Consider the following 14,369-nt stretch of genomic DNA (forward strand, 5'->3'; position numbering starts at 1 on the left):
TGAGTTCTCTCTAAATAAAAGCATACTTTATAAGACATTTTATAAATCTTTTCTTGAGTGTTACAGGCCTAAAAGTCAACACATTGGATATTTACATCCAGTTCTTTGTCATCCCCTGCAGGTCTCCTGGCTCTGCTGGCCAGTCTGGTCATGCAGCCAGCAGTAGATGCTGCCCCTGTGGGGACCGGGGACTCCTGGATGACCATCCAGCAGCTGCTGTGGCCGTACACAGGGCTCCGCCACAATGGGCAGCCTCCCGTCTAACCTCTGAGACCCAAGGTGGATGGTGCTATTGGCCATCAGCCTTCTGCGGAGATTGTTTGTGCACTTGGGTGATGATTCAGAAAGGACAGAGCACCACTCCTGAGCGGAGGCTGTTTGGATGTTTATTGGTGCCTGAAGATTCCTAAAATATGACAGCACTGGCCAGTCCTCAGGGGATAGTTAACCCTATGGAGGATTTTATACATCACATCACGTTTGCAAAATTAGTTAGTCTGTGTGTGTGTGTGAATGTGTTTTAAGAGGAGAAGCAGTTACATGTCCTTTACAGTGGGCTGCTCAAACTCTAACACGTTATGATGCAGTTTTACTATCAGTGCTGCTGGTACCTGTCTACCTGGACCCAACACAATCTGTCAAATCAGACTTGATCAGTTGTCAGTGCTGACCGATCATGTCACAGCTTAATCAGAATGATAGCACTGATCCATATCATACAATGGGCCACAGTGCAGTTTTCCATTGACAGTCATCATGGACGATGGCTCCGATTGTCCCACATGGCTTTTTGAACACATTTCATGCACTTGAGGACACAGGGGACTGCCAGCCTTTTAAATGGAATATTTAATTCATTTCTTTTAAGTCTATAAACACTGGTAATAAAACTTTGATTTCAAGTGTTTTTTTAAGTGTTTTTGAAATCTATATTTATGAGTTTGTTAGTTTTGAGTGGGGAGATGTGAATATGTTTATTTTTGTTAAGTTATAATTCTACATTGTTACAGTTTTAACACCAAAGGTTTTTTTAATTATTATTTTCCCTTACATTCTTGCTGTGGTGGTCACCGTTTTCAACTTCATACACTTTTGTATGTTCCAAAGAAGATGCGTGAAAGTTTGCACAAATAAAGTAGCCAATTCTACAATAGCAGATGTGTATTCTTATGTGCATCCAAAATACTTTTTAAATTCAGGTGTTTAAAATGTATTTAATTAACTTTAAAAAATGCGACCAGGTTAGAGGTTTAAGAATACACGAGGGGCCTGGTGGCACAGAGCAGACTCTGTACTGTATCAATGAACAGATAATTAGACTCTCTGGTCCTCACTATGCCATCAGTGCTCATGTTGTCCTGCAGCATGTGAATGAAGGTTGAGTGAAACTCACTGCCAGGATAATGGTCTGGAGAGAAAGCTTCACTCTTCTCTGTAATTTCCAGCTTCTGACTCCTCTGAGCTCCCAGTAGGTAGAGACTCCACGAGTCCCTGGGCACCGGGCCGGGCCCATGGTGCTCGCACACCTGGCAGAGAGAAGAACAATAAGTACCAAGAGGAAAAAAACAGAAATTAAAGTAAATTTTGTGTTTGCATTTTCGTTCTGTCCACTTAACCATTACCAATAGCCTCATTGTCTTTTAGTGAGAAACAGGTGCTCCCTGCTAGACAAGTTAACTCTGTGGCACTTCCTTCTTCCTCATTTTGACAAGATTATATATGTGCCATGCTTTTCCTGCTGGTGTGTAAATGTCAAATATGTTTGTGTTGAGGAAAACCAAAGTAAAAGTAAATTCCTGGTTGTGGTGTGGTCCTTATCGCTGCATTGACAACACTTAATTATGTGTCACAGTGCCAGTGAGGAAGTGGTTGGGATGGATGGATGTCTGGTGACTGTGTGCACAGGGTGAGATACATACTCCCTCCTTTCTCCAGTGGAGGGGGGTTCACAGGGAATCAGCCGTTCCACAGTGGGAGGAGAATGGAGTGAAATGTTAAGTTAAAAGAGCTGTTACCTATGTGTGAGCAAGACTACCTGCATGACCAGATGCTCAGCTCCACATTTGGCGTTCCACTTGCTCCATGAGAAAGCGCACGCAGAGGCAAAGAGGGCCATCTGCTCGTAGGCAGCATGTTCTGTAAGTGGGTCCTGAAGAGGAGGGAAACCACACAGCACGTTTTATAAGCGAGAAAAATGTTGGACTGTAATCTACTCAGATTTAAACAAGTGTTAGCAATAAATTAAAAAATATAATAATTGTTGTGGCTCTAATGGTGTGTAGGTTGTTTACAAGTAAATAGTATTTTAATGTTGTGGCTTGTCCTGAATGCAAATGAGATTCCCATCAACCTCAGCTTTACTTGTTAGCATTCTAACTATATTAATCTACATGTCTGGTTTATCACTGTGAGTATGCTTGCATGCAGATGTTAGTATTACGTTGGAAGCATTGCTCTGCCTAAGACCAGTCCCACAGAGCTTGGTCTTGTTTCTGTGAACTCCATTAAAATAACTGCTCCAAACATTGTGTAATATACTTAAGAAGGACAAATGGCACTGTGAAGACAGTGTGTTGCCAGCCTAAACAATGGAGATGGATAACATGTCTGAACATCTCCTGTCCTTTTTTTCACTGGTATGTGGAAACATGCCAGACATTATGTTGCAAACACTGATTTGTTCAGAGCCAAACCTGATATCTTGTTCTCTTATTCTAAAAGCCAACACGTAGAAGGTGCAGACCTTGGCACAGGTGCTGACATATTTGTCAGTGTGCTCGCTCACGAAGATGTTGATCCCTGCGTTGAGCATGGCTCTCTGCAGAACGGGGCTGCTCATCCACTTTCCTAGCAGGTGAGAGAGGCCTTTCTCCCGCTCTGACTGCAACATACACTGGTCACCCTGTCGTTAAAAGTAACACAAGCTTTTCTCTCATGCAGAAGAAATGTTTATGTGAGTGCAGTTCTTTCCTGTCTTCTACCTGGATTGTGATACTGAGATCGATGAGTGCTCCGTTTACTGTGAAAACAGCAGAGTCTTGGCCCAGTGGCCTGAGCTCCCAGCTCTGAAAGGGAAGGTTGGCGTAGGTTTCCTGCATCAGCACAAAAGCTTGGAAGGAGCCCATCTTAAAGGAGATCTTGGCGTTTTCCTCCTCATAAGACACATCAGTGATACCGTCCATCCTCCACTGCTTACCTGGACCAGAGAGCAACTGTCATGTCTGTGACTATTTGGTGACTTTCAAATGTATTTCATGATCTGATGTGCCATTGCCATTTCCATTTCCATTTCCATACAGTTATTTTTTTTACTATCTTCAATGGTTTTCTACATTGAGTATCATATAGGTTGTGTTCCTGTTTGTCTTACCTGCAGAATCCCAACGAGCTACTTGGGGAGTTTCCAAGAAGACAACAGAGTCGGGCAGCATCACAGACACCCCAACAGGAGGGCAGATGAGGGTCTCATCGACATCCGAGCTGGACTTCTCTGTGGGGTAGGGAAACACTTGTAGCCCTGTGTTCAGCACCTATGGAGGGCAAATTATGAGAAAAATAGAAAAGCGGAGGTCAACTTCAGGGGTCAGCAGCAGCGCCTGGTGAAAACGGGGACTGGAACTCTTTCCTATTCACCTGTCTGATTTCCCAGTCATTGACCTGGTGGGCTTGTGGTGGGAGGTGGAACACGTCATAGTAGAAGACCCCACCCAGAGGCGAGTACTGCATCAAGTCCACCGCCTGGACATGCTCACTGCCGTCCATCATTGTGAGCTGCAGTGAGGTAGACGTCAAGTCCCCCTCTGCTGAGAGAAAACTTGGTTTACTCCATTGTTTATAAAAACTATTGATGTAAACAACTTTTAATCAGCATTAAAAAAACATGAGTAACTTATATATATAGTTGGTGTACAGTGTTAGTCTATGTATCAAACCCTGTCAATCAGTTTGAGTGACAGCAGGGTTAAATCCTGTGCAGTGTGGCTGTCTCTGTGTTTGCATTTGGAGCATCAGGAGGTGTTAGATTGGGCATCTTACCACCAACCGCCTCCATCTGTGTCTGTATCTGGCTCCCTTGCCCTTCTGCAGGCTGGGGACTGTTTTTCCTCGACTGTAGACTGGCTGCACTCTGTGAGATACATGCACAATAAGAATGAGAACACCATATTCAATTTAGGAACACTCACCCAGTCACTTTCTCTTTTGTTTTACCTTCCTGCCTTCTAATCCTTGAATGGACTGCACCTCCTCGTCCGCTTGTTGCTGTTGTGTCTCGTTGTCATCCTTCACCACCTCTTCTTTTGTCTCCCCCTGCTCAGGTAGATCTATGTCTACTGGAACCTCATTACCCCCTGCAAGAGATCTGACATCAAACAGACAAGAAGGATAGTGTTACCAGCATTATTATTACTGCAAAAGAAATTATGGTAATAATTGTATTGGCAGTGATGTTAGACCTGTGGCTAGGTGTGTGTATTCTCAGGTGAGCCATCCTGGCAAGCAAGGACAGGTGGTCATAGTGTGTGTGGAGGATCCGTACAGCAATGTCACTCACAGCCAGCTGCTTGGGAAGCTCAAAGCCAAGGCCCACCTCTTCAAAGTTTAAACCTTTAAACCTGCATGAAGCAGTCAGAATCAAAGAGTGCTAATCAGTGTTCCAGCTGCAGACCTTTCTTTTATTGTCACATATAACCCATATAATATTATTGTAGTAGTTTCTACGATACACACACCTTGGATTCTTCTTAAGGTTGGCCCACAGACACAGTGTAATGTTATTGTCTTTCACTACGGTCTGCATGTTGCCTGTTTCAGTGTCGATGTTTGCACTGGCCCTCTGTAGCCAAGGAGACACCCAACACAAAAAACAGGAGTGGTTTACTTCCTTATACAATAAGTACTTCCACAATGTGAGCACGTGAGCGATTCTAATTCTTGTACCTTGAGAATCTCCTCAGTGGTGAGGCTGTGTTTAGAGTGGATTAGCTCCTGCAAATTGATGAGGGCCCCCTGGTACTTCTGGCCTTCTAGTGGATCTGCAACATCTCTGAGCAGAGCCTCCAGCTCCTCAACTAGCTATAAAAGATAACATGAACTTGCTCGCAGATTTTGTAACATTAGAATATAGCAAATAATACACAATACATTTCAAGTAACTGCAAGACACATCTATACATGTAATACAGACCTGTAGAGCGAGATGACATTGCTTGAGCACAGGTGTGATATTGACCTCTGGGTCATCTCTCCATAAGCTGATATATGTGTTCATTTCCTGCTGTACTGCTGGGTCAGGGGTACCATCACAGCGCATGTACCTCTCCCACTGCACACAAAAAACACACTCTATGTTATAATCAGCTGTGATAAATTATAATCATTATTGAATTGTTTACACAGGAAGAAAAGATCATTGGTAACAATACTAGTCTTTTATTTTTTTAATGTGAAGTCTTCCTCTCTCTAAATCACTCACACAGACAGAAACACACACCTTGGCTTTCTCCACAGCATCAGTTTTCCATTTGGTCACTGTGGTATGATTCTCCTCCAGTAGATGGCGTAGTTCATTCAGCTCATCCTCTCTGCGCTCTCTGTCCTGTAGGTAGAGCCACATTTACAGGAATTTACAGGACTTGTCTACAACAAATAAGGTTAGTTTGAAACAGAATTAATGCTCAAAAGGAAAAATAATCAAATAATCAATACTCCATTGCTTAATGTGTATTACAGTCAATGATCATGACTGACCTGCTGTTATATCTTACCTTTAATTCTAGCCTTTCTAACTCCTTCTCCTTCCTCTCTCTTTCAAGCCTTTCCTTCTCCTCTTTCTCTGCCTGTAGTCGGGCTTCTTCTGCAAAGAAAAAACACAAAGGATGTAGACAGTACCTCAAAATGTATCCTAAAACGGTAGTAATCTTTTTTATTCCTACACTGTGACTGGTATAACCTCACAACAGATTATTAAATACTATACATTGCATGATTTCTAGTGCTTACAAAGTCTCTACGTCATTATTTTGCTCCAGTTAGAATTAACAGGGATCTATGAACAAAGCTTTACCTTCCTCTTGCAGCCTCCTCGCCTCCTCTTCTTCCTGCTGCTTCGCCCTCTGAGCTTTGGACAGCTTCCGTCCCTTTTTGGATGACTTCAAACCAGCAAAACATTGATGCGAGTGTTAAACAGGGACAGATCAGTAGTCTTATCTGTACTTACTCGGAAAATAGTTTAGGAAAAGGTGGATGCACACTGACTGAATGAGGTGGAGGATGGTTACTCTGTGTCTTTGACTACACAACTGATTTGAATATAAGATCGAAATGTGATTATAAAGGAGAGAATGTGCTGACTGCCTCTTGCTCATACCTTTCCTTTCTTGGGCGGCAATATCATTCACAGGAGAAAACATGGAGAGAGAGAGTTCAAGAATGGCAGGCTTTAAGATTTGAATTCAAGGCAAAGTTAGTATGAAAATGAAGACTATAAAGAAAATGTAGAATTAAAGGTACTTCCTGCTAACTCGCTTGCTAAGCAGCGCTACTAACTACAGCACTGACCTCACTATCCTATAACTTACTTTATCTTTATCCTTACTTTTTGCATATGTAACCATTACCTATATTCGCCGTTAAACCCTGCTGTTTATATCATTTGAATATCATAAGGTTTAAGGCCAAAAAAGGACAATTGGGACGAAAAAATGTTAAAAACTCACCATACTGAAGCTGAACTGAAAACTCGAGCGTCTATGTAACCATAGCAACATTTACGCATGCGTGGTTATCTGTTTTTATTTACGACACAAGACGAAACGATATACGGCTAGAGTGTCCAACTGAGGTTTAAGGAAGGACAAAGTGAAAAGGAGACGTCTCTTGAGTACACCTCGAGCAAACCTACCCAACAAAATAACACGTGTAAATATAAATACGCTGTTTAATATGGTTGTTCATAGAGTTTGTGAAAGATGTAGTAAATGGTGAATGCTAACTAACAGGCTAGCTAGCTGGCTAACTCTATTGTCATACTGGCTCCTCTCACTCACGCTCACTAGTTTTCTTGTCTCTGCTGTGGTCGTTCTCTCTGTTAACGTTTCTTTTTTCATTTTCTCGTTTTAGAGGTGTGAAAGGCCACCTCGTTCCTGTCATGGCCAACCCTTTCAGGGGTGAGGTTATCAAACTCTACAAAAATGTAAGTAAACCAGTCAGTGACACACACTTTTACACTCAACTTACGGTTATACCCTGTGCTGATCATGTGAAACGGTGTGTTTGTTGTCCTCCCAAAGCTGCTGTATCTTGGTCGTGAGTATCCCAAAGGACCAGTATATTTCAGAGAGCGCCTGAAGTCAGCCTTCATGAAGAATAAAGACGAGACGGACCCTGAGAAGATCAAAAAGCTGGTGGCCCGGGGCGAGTTTGTCATCAAGGAGCTGGAGGCTCTTTATTTCCTCAGGAAATATCGAACCATGAAGAAGAGGTATTATGAACCAGAAGAATAATTACACGCAAATACAGCTTCAGATTATGTTTTCTGAAATGAAATACAGGCAGCGGGAGCAGTGAGCCAAAGTACGGTCAATAATAGTCAATATGTATATTCTCAGATTATGCAGCAGTCTTTTATTTTCACACACACCTATTGAAAACACACCCCACAGAAATTACAAACTCCTTATAGTTTCCCTTATTTAAAAATAAACTGTGCTTTTCTCATAAGGGAAATGACACATCCATTTGCAATAAGTGCCAGAAAGTGATGATGTAGCTGTTACAGACTGTGCTTTGTATTTTTTATACACAAGTTGCACCTTAATGTGTTTTTAATCTCAAATACTGTGTGCTGATATCACATTTTCCTCCAGAAAAGGTGCTAGGCCAGGTTTGATGTAAATCAACATTTCATCAGGTCAGTAAATTCATTACATACTTTGAAATGGCTGATAAAGATGCAGACATCCACCTGGTCTGGTAAGAAACTGTAGAAGCAGAGGTATCAGTCTGACCGAATCATAATATATGTATGTAATGTATTTTGTATTTTAGTGTATATATTTGTAAATGCATGGTCATATTTCCTGAAGAGTGAATGTACATGACTATGTATGTATGCACTATTAGACAGAAATCAAAAATAAATTTTGCATAAATGCACCAGTGTTTTTAAGAGTGATATCCTCTGTCACAACAAATACTAGAACACCAGTTTATTTTTCCTTAGCTTGTATGAAATTATACCATAAATGCATTTAATATATATATTTCTTCCATTAAAATAGGAAAACGTAGACTGAAAGAAAACATTGCAAGTGTGTGTTGACTGTCAGAACAATGACAAGCAGAATCACAGCTCCAGATACTTGGCTGAGAGGTAAAATTGAAAAAATACAGTATAAATGGAAGTCAGGGTGTGAGACAGCCATAACCCTTAGAGCATTACCTGTTTTGACCTTTCTATGCTCCCCCCTGATTGCCTGACCCCTCCCACCTCATTAAGGGATTGGTTTCACCTGCTTGGGGTTTTTAAAAGCTCTGTGAGTTCAAGCTGGTGTGCTCTCTATCTCTCTTCTGGAAGACAGGTTTAGTTTGGTTTTGATTCTATTGAGTTAACCTTGTTTAATTGAGCTGCTATTGTGTAGACCCCCCTTCCTCATTATGCTCTCAAACAAACTGGGCATAACAGGTGTTTTTGTACATCAGTTCAAATGATGAGATTCAGTCCATTTAAGTATTTGAGCAACAGAATCCAACATGTGATTATACCCAACCTATTGTGATGAACCATTTTCATTAGTTTGCTCCTGTAACCATGGAAAAACTTAGGGCTAACAACCGGTTTAAAAAAAATCAATGATCAGGAAGAGATGTTTTTTGGACTCGTGCATGAAGGGTCTGTGTGCTGTTACCTCAGCTGGGTTGGTTAGCACTACAACGGCTGACAAGTAGCTGTCAGTCAGGGACAGGGAGACAGGCAGAGTTGTCAGACTGTGGCCCCCTGTTAGAGAGTCCCTGGAGCTTCTCTGACCCCTGTTCACCCAGGTGTAGTAGACCCCAGTGCCAACAGTCACCACCAGTATGAGAGCAAACACCACAAAGCTAGCTACCGCAGAGACGTGTGGCATTTTGGTGAAAGTCAGAACAAAACTTGAGATTACTGACAGTCCTTCCACAGAACATTTTGTCACAATGAACAAGCCAAGAGTAGGCACTGTTCTCCTAGTCCCAGAACTTCACACACACAAACATATTAGATACTTATTATCTAGAATATAACTGTGTTAACTCATTTGAGGAAATAGGAAACACAGAGGAACACATTCTTAAACCACCTGAATTAAGATATTACAATGTCAGAGCTATAACTCGTGTTTAATATTTCAGGTTATATTAAATAAAAATAAAACATAAATATTCTACAAATATACTTTTTTAAACAGTGATATCCTAGTTTATAGAAAAGAAAAAAGTACTTTGAATCCTTTGCTATTTTTTTTGTATTAGACTATAAGATGACTGACAATTGTGATGTGACAAATACCAAAATTGTAAGAATTGAATCTAGAAAATGTGTTCCATTTCATTTGGGAATACTACTTATTGTTGAATCCATTTCAGTGTCATAGAAAGCAGGATTTGTGTTGCCAGATTTCTCCTCTCTGTTCTTTGTCAGGTCAAACTCCTCTGTTCGTCTCATGACCTGGGGGAGGAAGGGAACATACTAGAAGTCAGCAGCTGTTGTCAGTCTATAGCTTTTGATATTGTTTGTCTGCTGCAGCACTTACTTTGCCTTTGAAGAACTTGAATATGTGATAGATAGTTGTGTCTTCTCTCATTAACGTAAGCCTCAAGTCCACTCTCTCCTTCCAGCCTCCTGACATGTTCATTGTGAACATAAAATGGTCATTACAAACCGGTGGGACCACGGGATCTAATTTCCAAACCCGCCAACAGAACTCATTTGTTTACCTGTAAAGAGGCTGACCATCAATCCCACAATGAAAGCAGTTGCAGTTCCAATGACACTGAGGTAAAGATAGGAAGGAGACTGCCATTTGTCTGTCAGCAGATGTCTAGTGATGGGAGAAAATAGTACATGTTCGGTTGCTGTGGTATATTAACAGCAATGAATTCTAGAATATACATTTCCATTTAAAAGTATTCTGTTCTTGAATAGCTTTACATATACTAGGTTAAAAAACAAACAAACAAATGTATATGTGTGTAACAAATATTGTTAGATAAGAGTTTGACTGACCAACTGACGTTGCTGTCATCCATTACTTACTGACTTAGATGTCATAATGTCCCATGATGCTGCCTTTTAGGATCTAAATTTGTATTCCTCTAGGTAATTATTGCCCTTATTTCTTCTGGGAATTGTTCTCACAATAATTACTCATTGATTCATCACAGCTAGTTGCATTCTTACATGCCATCACTGTTCTGTATGGGGGCAGTGGTGATGGTGCTTGGTTCTGTCGGCAGAGCCGTGGAGGTCCAGTTGAGGCTGTCACCAGTGGCGAAGTTACAGCCCTCAGTGGTCATTGGCAGAGGTCGGGTCATCTCAGGAATGGGAGGGGATATCAGGGATGCAAGGCAGAAAGCTAAGGCCGCCACTAACCCAGTCACTAGACCTGACAAACCTCCCTATAGGAAATCAGGAATATCATCAAACTCAAAAAAGCAAACAAACTGATTGATTGAGAGACAAACTGTTACACGGACATGCAGGATTTACAAATTGTAAATGAAGTTTTAACTGATCCTTTTTAAGGCTTTAGTGATCTGATGACAGTTGTGGGGGTTTTTGTTACCTATTTAATTGTAATGTAGAGAGTCCATGTAGAAATGGCTTTGATATTAACATATGTAAATTGATACAATCATGCTTGAAAAACCAATAGTTAAATTAGGTTGGACTTACTTTGGAATTGGCAAATGGACAGAGGATACCCAGTGTGAATAGGCCAAGTAAAGGACCTAGAGTGATACCACTGATGACAGCACCTGCCTACTCAAAAAGACACACATCTATACTTTTGCCTCATGTAACAATTACTAATAAATACATAATGTATGTTTTTGTTTGTCCAGAGACTGTGATGCTTATTAACAGATCCACAGATCTACCTGCATCATCCCTCCCATGAGCGAGGCTAGTCCAGCCATAGTAATGCATACAACTCCATAAAAGAAACCTGCAAACGACATTATGTCAAATACTGAGATTTTAATCCTCGACAAATCATTTAGCTGACATACAGCATATATTGTAAACATAAACAGTCCACGTACTCAGTCCTTTGGACACCCAGGTCAGGTGTTTCTCCGACATGTTAGTGTATGGCTTGATCAGATCCTCTAGTGTCACTGCTGCTAGTGCATTAATGCTTGAAGACACTGTGCTGGGGTTGAAATGAGACCAAAATCATAAAAAACAGAAAAGAGCCATTGTATTTATACAGATTCTTAATGGCCACTGCTTTGTTAAAGTACTGAACATGTATGATTAGTTGATGTAGAGTGGTGATCATAACAATTATTTTAAATACATGATATATGTTATCAAAAGACTGTAAATGAAAGTGAACAAACCTTAGAGAGCCACTATATACTGCTGCAAAAAATAGTCCTTTAAGGCCAGGATAACCTGTAAAGATGTCCACCACCAAATACGGCATCAACTGTAGAGACAGGTATTAACAGACATGAGAAGGAGTTCTTGGAAACTCACACAATAAGGTACATAAAAAGAAAGTATGATACCCTAGCTACTTCTTTATGTCCATTGTTACTAAGTTTTTACTTTCTTTCCTCACATGTACACTGGTGTGTGTGTGTTTTGAGTGAGTTTTGTTGCACTGACGATCCTATCGTACCTCATCAGGAGCAGAGACATGTCCAGCGGTCCATGGGTCACAGTCCTTATAGATTGAGTAGAGGCACATTCCTGCAAACACTGAGCACAGCAGGAAGGAACACAGACCTACCAGGTTGATGTATAGAGCTCTGGAAAAAGAAAGAAACACAACAGATAGTATTCATAAGATGAATTTACATAATATATATGTCCCACTTGCAATTATAGATGTAAAACAATTATATTCCACTATTACATGGCCTCCAGGAGTGGACAAATGGTCAAGATTAAAACCATCAGCTCACTACTCAAGGTGCTCACCCTCTACATGTATAAATATGAAAAGCCACCATGTGAACACTGGAATTTATCAAAGGTGGCACCCCTTGAAAGTATTAAAAAACTGAACTTCTGCTCAACTCACATTCTGGCATGAGTGATGCTTTTGCAGGAGACATATCTCTGGACCTGGGCTTGGTGGACCCCGTAGATTGCAACCCAACCAAAGGTCCCTCCAGTAATCATGGTCCAAAAAGTGTGTCTCCTCAAAGGGTTTATGTCAAAGCTGGTGAAACACAATAAGAGGATGATTTTCAATTCAGTAAAAAAAAAAAAAAAAAGAAGTAAAGTTGTTCAAACCATGCCAGTCCCACAAAATAACATCACCATCACAGTTTATTTATTCAAATCCACATATCCAAATCCAATATCAGCCGATCAGAGGTGTTCTCTGCCTATTTAAATGAGGATGTTGTAATATGATTACAACAGAACTCAACTGAGTTATTTATTTATTTACCAATGTACAGTACAGAATGCAGACAGCGCCTGTTGAAATGATGCCACCCCACAGATCCATATCAATAACTGGAGAGAGACAGTATCACACAGCAGTCACACACTGACACAAAACCAACCACCTTTAAGTTAATTTTACAAATTTGATGTGTAAACCTGACTCACTGCTGTAGACTGAAAACATACCTTGCTGTAAAGCCAGAGCTGGGCCATAAATGATGATTCCAGTGTAGAGGATCTGTGGCAGAGAGATATAAATAATACCAACATAAAGAGACCTCGGATGAAAGACTGTGGTTTTACCTGCAGAGGTTAAACCCCTGTCATTATGTGTTTACTGGCTTCTCACTCACTGCCTGAATCATGAATACCACAGTTCCCAGCAGACGGGTTGCTCTGTTGAAACGCAGCTCCAGATACTATAAGAGAAACAGGACACAAACAGATATTGTACACTGTCATTATTAATCATTGCTATGTGTAAATAAACCACATTTATTTACATACCATTTGATTTCAGACCAGGATATTGTGTTAAATCTTTGGTCTTTAATCAAAACCATTGAGCAATACAACATTTAACTGTACATAAGTACAAATTTGACTATACCTCTGTTCAAATTTAAACACTGTACTTTTTACATCATTACATCTGTTTCACAAAATATGATGCACTGCTGTTGATTAACCTACCCACGAGCATACAGTATAAGCCACAGAAGCCAAATGCACCTCAGTTTATTGAACAACAGTTAGATAGTACACAAAATATTTTACACACTCGCCTCGTAAGTGCTGGTGAGAGACAGTCTATAGAAGAATGGGAGAAAGAGCTCAGATGTGACCACCATCGCCAATACATAGGAGACACCGAACAATAGAAAGATGGCTCCGTAGCGGTACACCTACAAACCACAGATCATTTCAATTAGTTAAGCTTTCCATGAAATTAAAAAAATAAGCATTAACATGCAGTCACAATTAGGTTTGTTTCACTGCAGGTCCAACACCAGTATGGAAAGGTAAAATACTGTTCTAACTTTCATTTGCCATTACTTTGAATGCTAAAATTTCAAAGTCTGTGATTTTATGAAACTGAAACATATCCTTGAATTTCTCCTAGAATTTTGGTGGGTCACCTGTCCAAAATAAATAAACGCAAAGCTAAAAAAATGATTTTGTTTTTCCTTCAAAAGAAGTTTGTTGTTTCAGTCTCTTTTCATTTTGCAAGAATATATAAAACTGCAGTGACACCTTAACCAATAAAAACAAAAATGCAGTGAGCATCCATTGCCACCTTACCTCAGCTGGGTTGGCCAGCAGTGTGGTGGATGACATGAAGCTGGCAGTCAAGGACATGGAGACAGGCAAGGCTGTCAGTTTGCGAGACCCAGTTAAGAAGTCCTTGGAGTTTCCTCTGCCTCTGCTGACCCAGGCGTAGTAGACCCCGACAGCAGCGGACACCAACAGCATGAGAGCAAACACCACATAATCTGCTACCATTAAGGAGCCAGCTGCCGGAGAGCCTCCTGACATTTTAGTAGAAGTCACACCAAAACTAGAAATATAATTGTTCAGAGAGTTATTCACACTGTTTGCACTCAGACAGTCCTCTGTGAATAAATGGAGATCTCTGTGCATCGCCTACTGATGTGACTGAACTGCAGGAAGATAAACAAACCTTTTATCTACTGTGTGTGTTGTTTTTCTT

At 40.7% G+C, this 14,369-nt stretch overlaps 4 protein-coding genes across 9 annotated transcripts in view; 2 read left to right on the forward strand and 2 right to left on the reverse strand.

Annotated features, from left to right (window-relative positions):
- The window catches only part of lrmp (lymphoid-restricted membrane protein), a 29,206-nt gene extending 28,053 nt beyond the window's left edge, over window positions 1-1,153 (forward strand). For all 5 annotated transcript variants that reach the window (XM_018700458.1, XM_018700461.1, XM_051077589.1 and 2 more), the window contains one exon: window positions 122-1,153. In XM_018700458.1, the coding sequence (XP_018555974.1) occupies window positions 122-264 (143 nt within the window). In that variant the 3' untranslated portion in view covers window positions 265-1,153. The remainder of the gene's footprint in view (window positions 1-121) is intronic.
- On the reverse strand, window positions 487-6,772 carry dnai7 (dynein axonemal intermediate chain 7). 2 transcript variants are annotated; one of them, XM_051077590.1, is made up of 16 exons: window positions 6,717-6,772; window positions 6,065-6,149; window positions 5,766-5,854; window positions 5,492-5,596; window positions 5,186-5,323; window positions 4,939-5,073; window positions 4,731-4,834; window positions 4,455-4,613; window positions 4,210-4,360; window positions 4,036-4,126; window positions 3,634-3,800; window positions 3,371-3,530; window positions 2,982-3,196; window positions 2,744-2,902; window positions 2,036-2,149; window positions 487-1,526 (listed from the first exon to the last, which is right to left on the reverse strand). In XM_051077590.1, the coding sequence occupies exons 1-16, from the start codon at window positions 6,765-6,767 to the stop codon at window positions 1,251-1,253; spliced, it is 2,199 nt and encodes a 732-aa protein (XP_050933547.1). In that variant the 5' UTR covers window positions 6,768-6,772; the 3' UTR covers window positions 487-1,250. The 2 variants fall into 2 exon arrangements, with proteins under 2 accessions (XP_050933547.1, XP_018555984.1); XM_018700468.2 differs by having other exon boundaries at window positions 3,634-3,803.
- An 11-nt stretch (window positions 6,773-6,783) lies between these two features.
- On the forward strand, window positions 6,784-8,154 carry lyrm5a (LYR motif containing 5a). The gene is made up of 3 exons (XM_018700477.2): window positions 6,784-6,918; window positions 7,120-7,192; window positions 7,290-8,154. The coding sequence occupies exons 2-3, from the start codon at window positions 7,148-7,150 to the stop codon at window positions 7,500-7,502; spliced, it is 258 nt and encodes an 85-aa protein (XP_018555993.1). The 5' UTR covers window positions 6,784-6,918; window positions 7,120-7,147; the 3' UTR covers window positions 7,503-8,154.
- A 104-nt stretch (window positions 8,155-8,258) lies between these two features.
- Window positions 8,259-14,308, reverse strand: LOC108899790 (sodium-coupled monocarboxylate transporter 1). Its single transcript, XM_018700440.2, has 16 exons — window positions 13,961-14,308; window positions 13,444-13,563; window positions 13,012-13,077; window positions 12,845-12,896; window positions 12,660-12,727; window positions 12,554-12,594; window positions 12,285-12,425; window positions 11,880-12,009; window positions 11,596-11,684; window positions 11,296-11,405; window positions 11,131-11,198; window positions 10,925-11,011; window positions 10,430-10,647; window positions 9,967-10,070; window positions 9,783-9,871; window positions 8,259-9,697 (listed from the first exon to the last, which is right to left on the reverse strand). Exons 1-16 carry the CDS (start codon window positions 14,297-14,299, stop codon window positions 9,578-9,580), a joined length of 1,842 nt encoding a protein of 613 aa, XP_018555956.1. The 5' UTR covers window positions 14,300-14,308; the 3' UTR covers window positions 8,259-9,577.
- Between the last annotated feature and the right edge of the window lie 61 nt (window positions 14,309-14,369).

The sequence above is a fragment of the Lates calcarifer genome, linkage group LG18 (genome assembly GCF_001640805.2).
Source record: "Lates calcarifer isolate ASB-BC8 linkage group LG18, TLL_Latcal_v3, whole genome shotgun sequence".
In the NCBI taxonomy this organism is placed as follows: domain Eukaryota; kingdom Metazoa; phylum Chordata; class Actinopteri; family Centropomidae; genus Lates; species Lates calcarifer.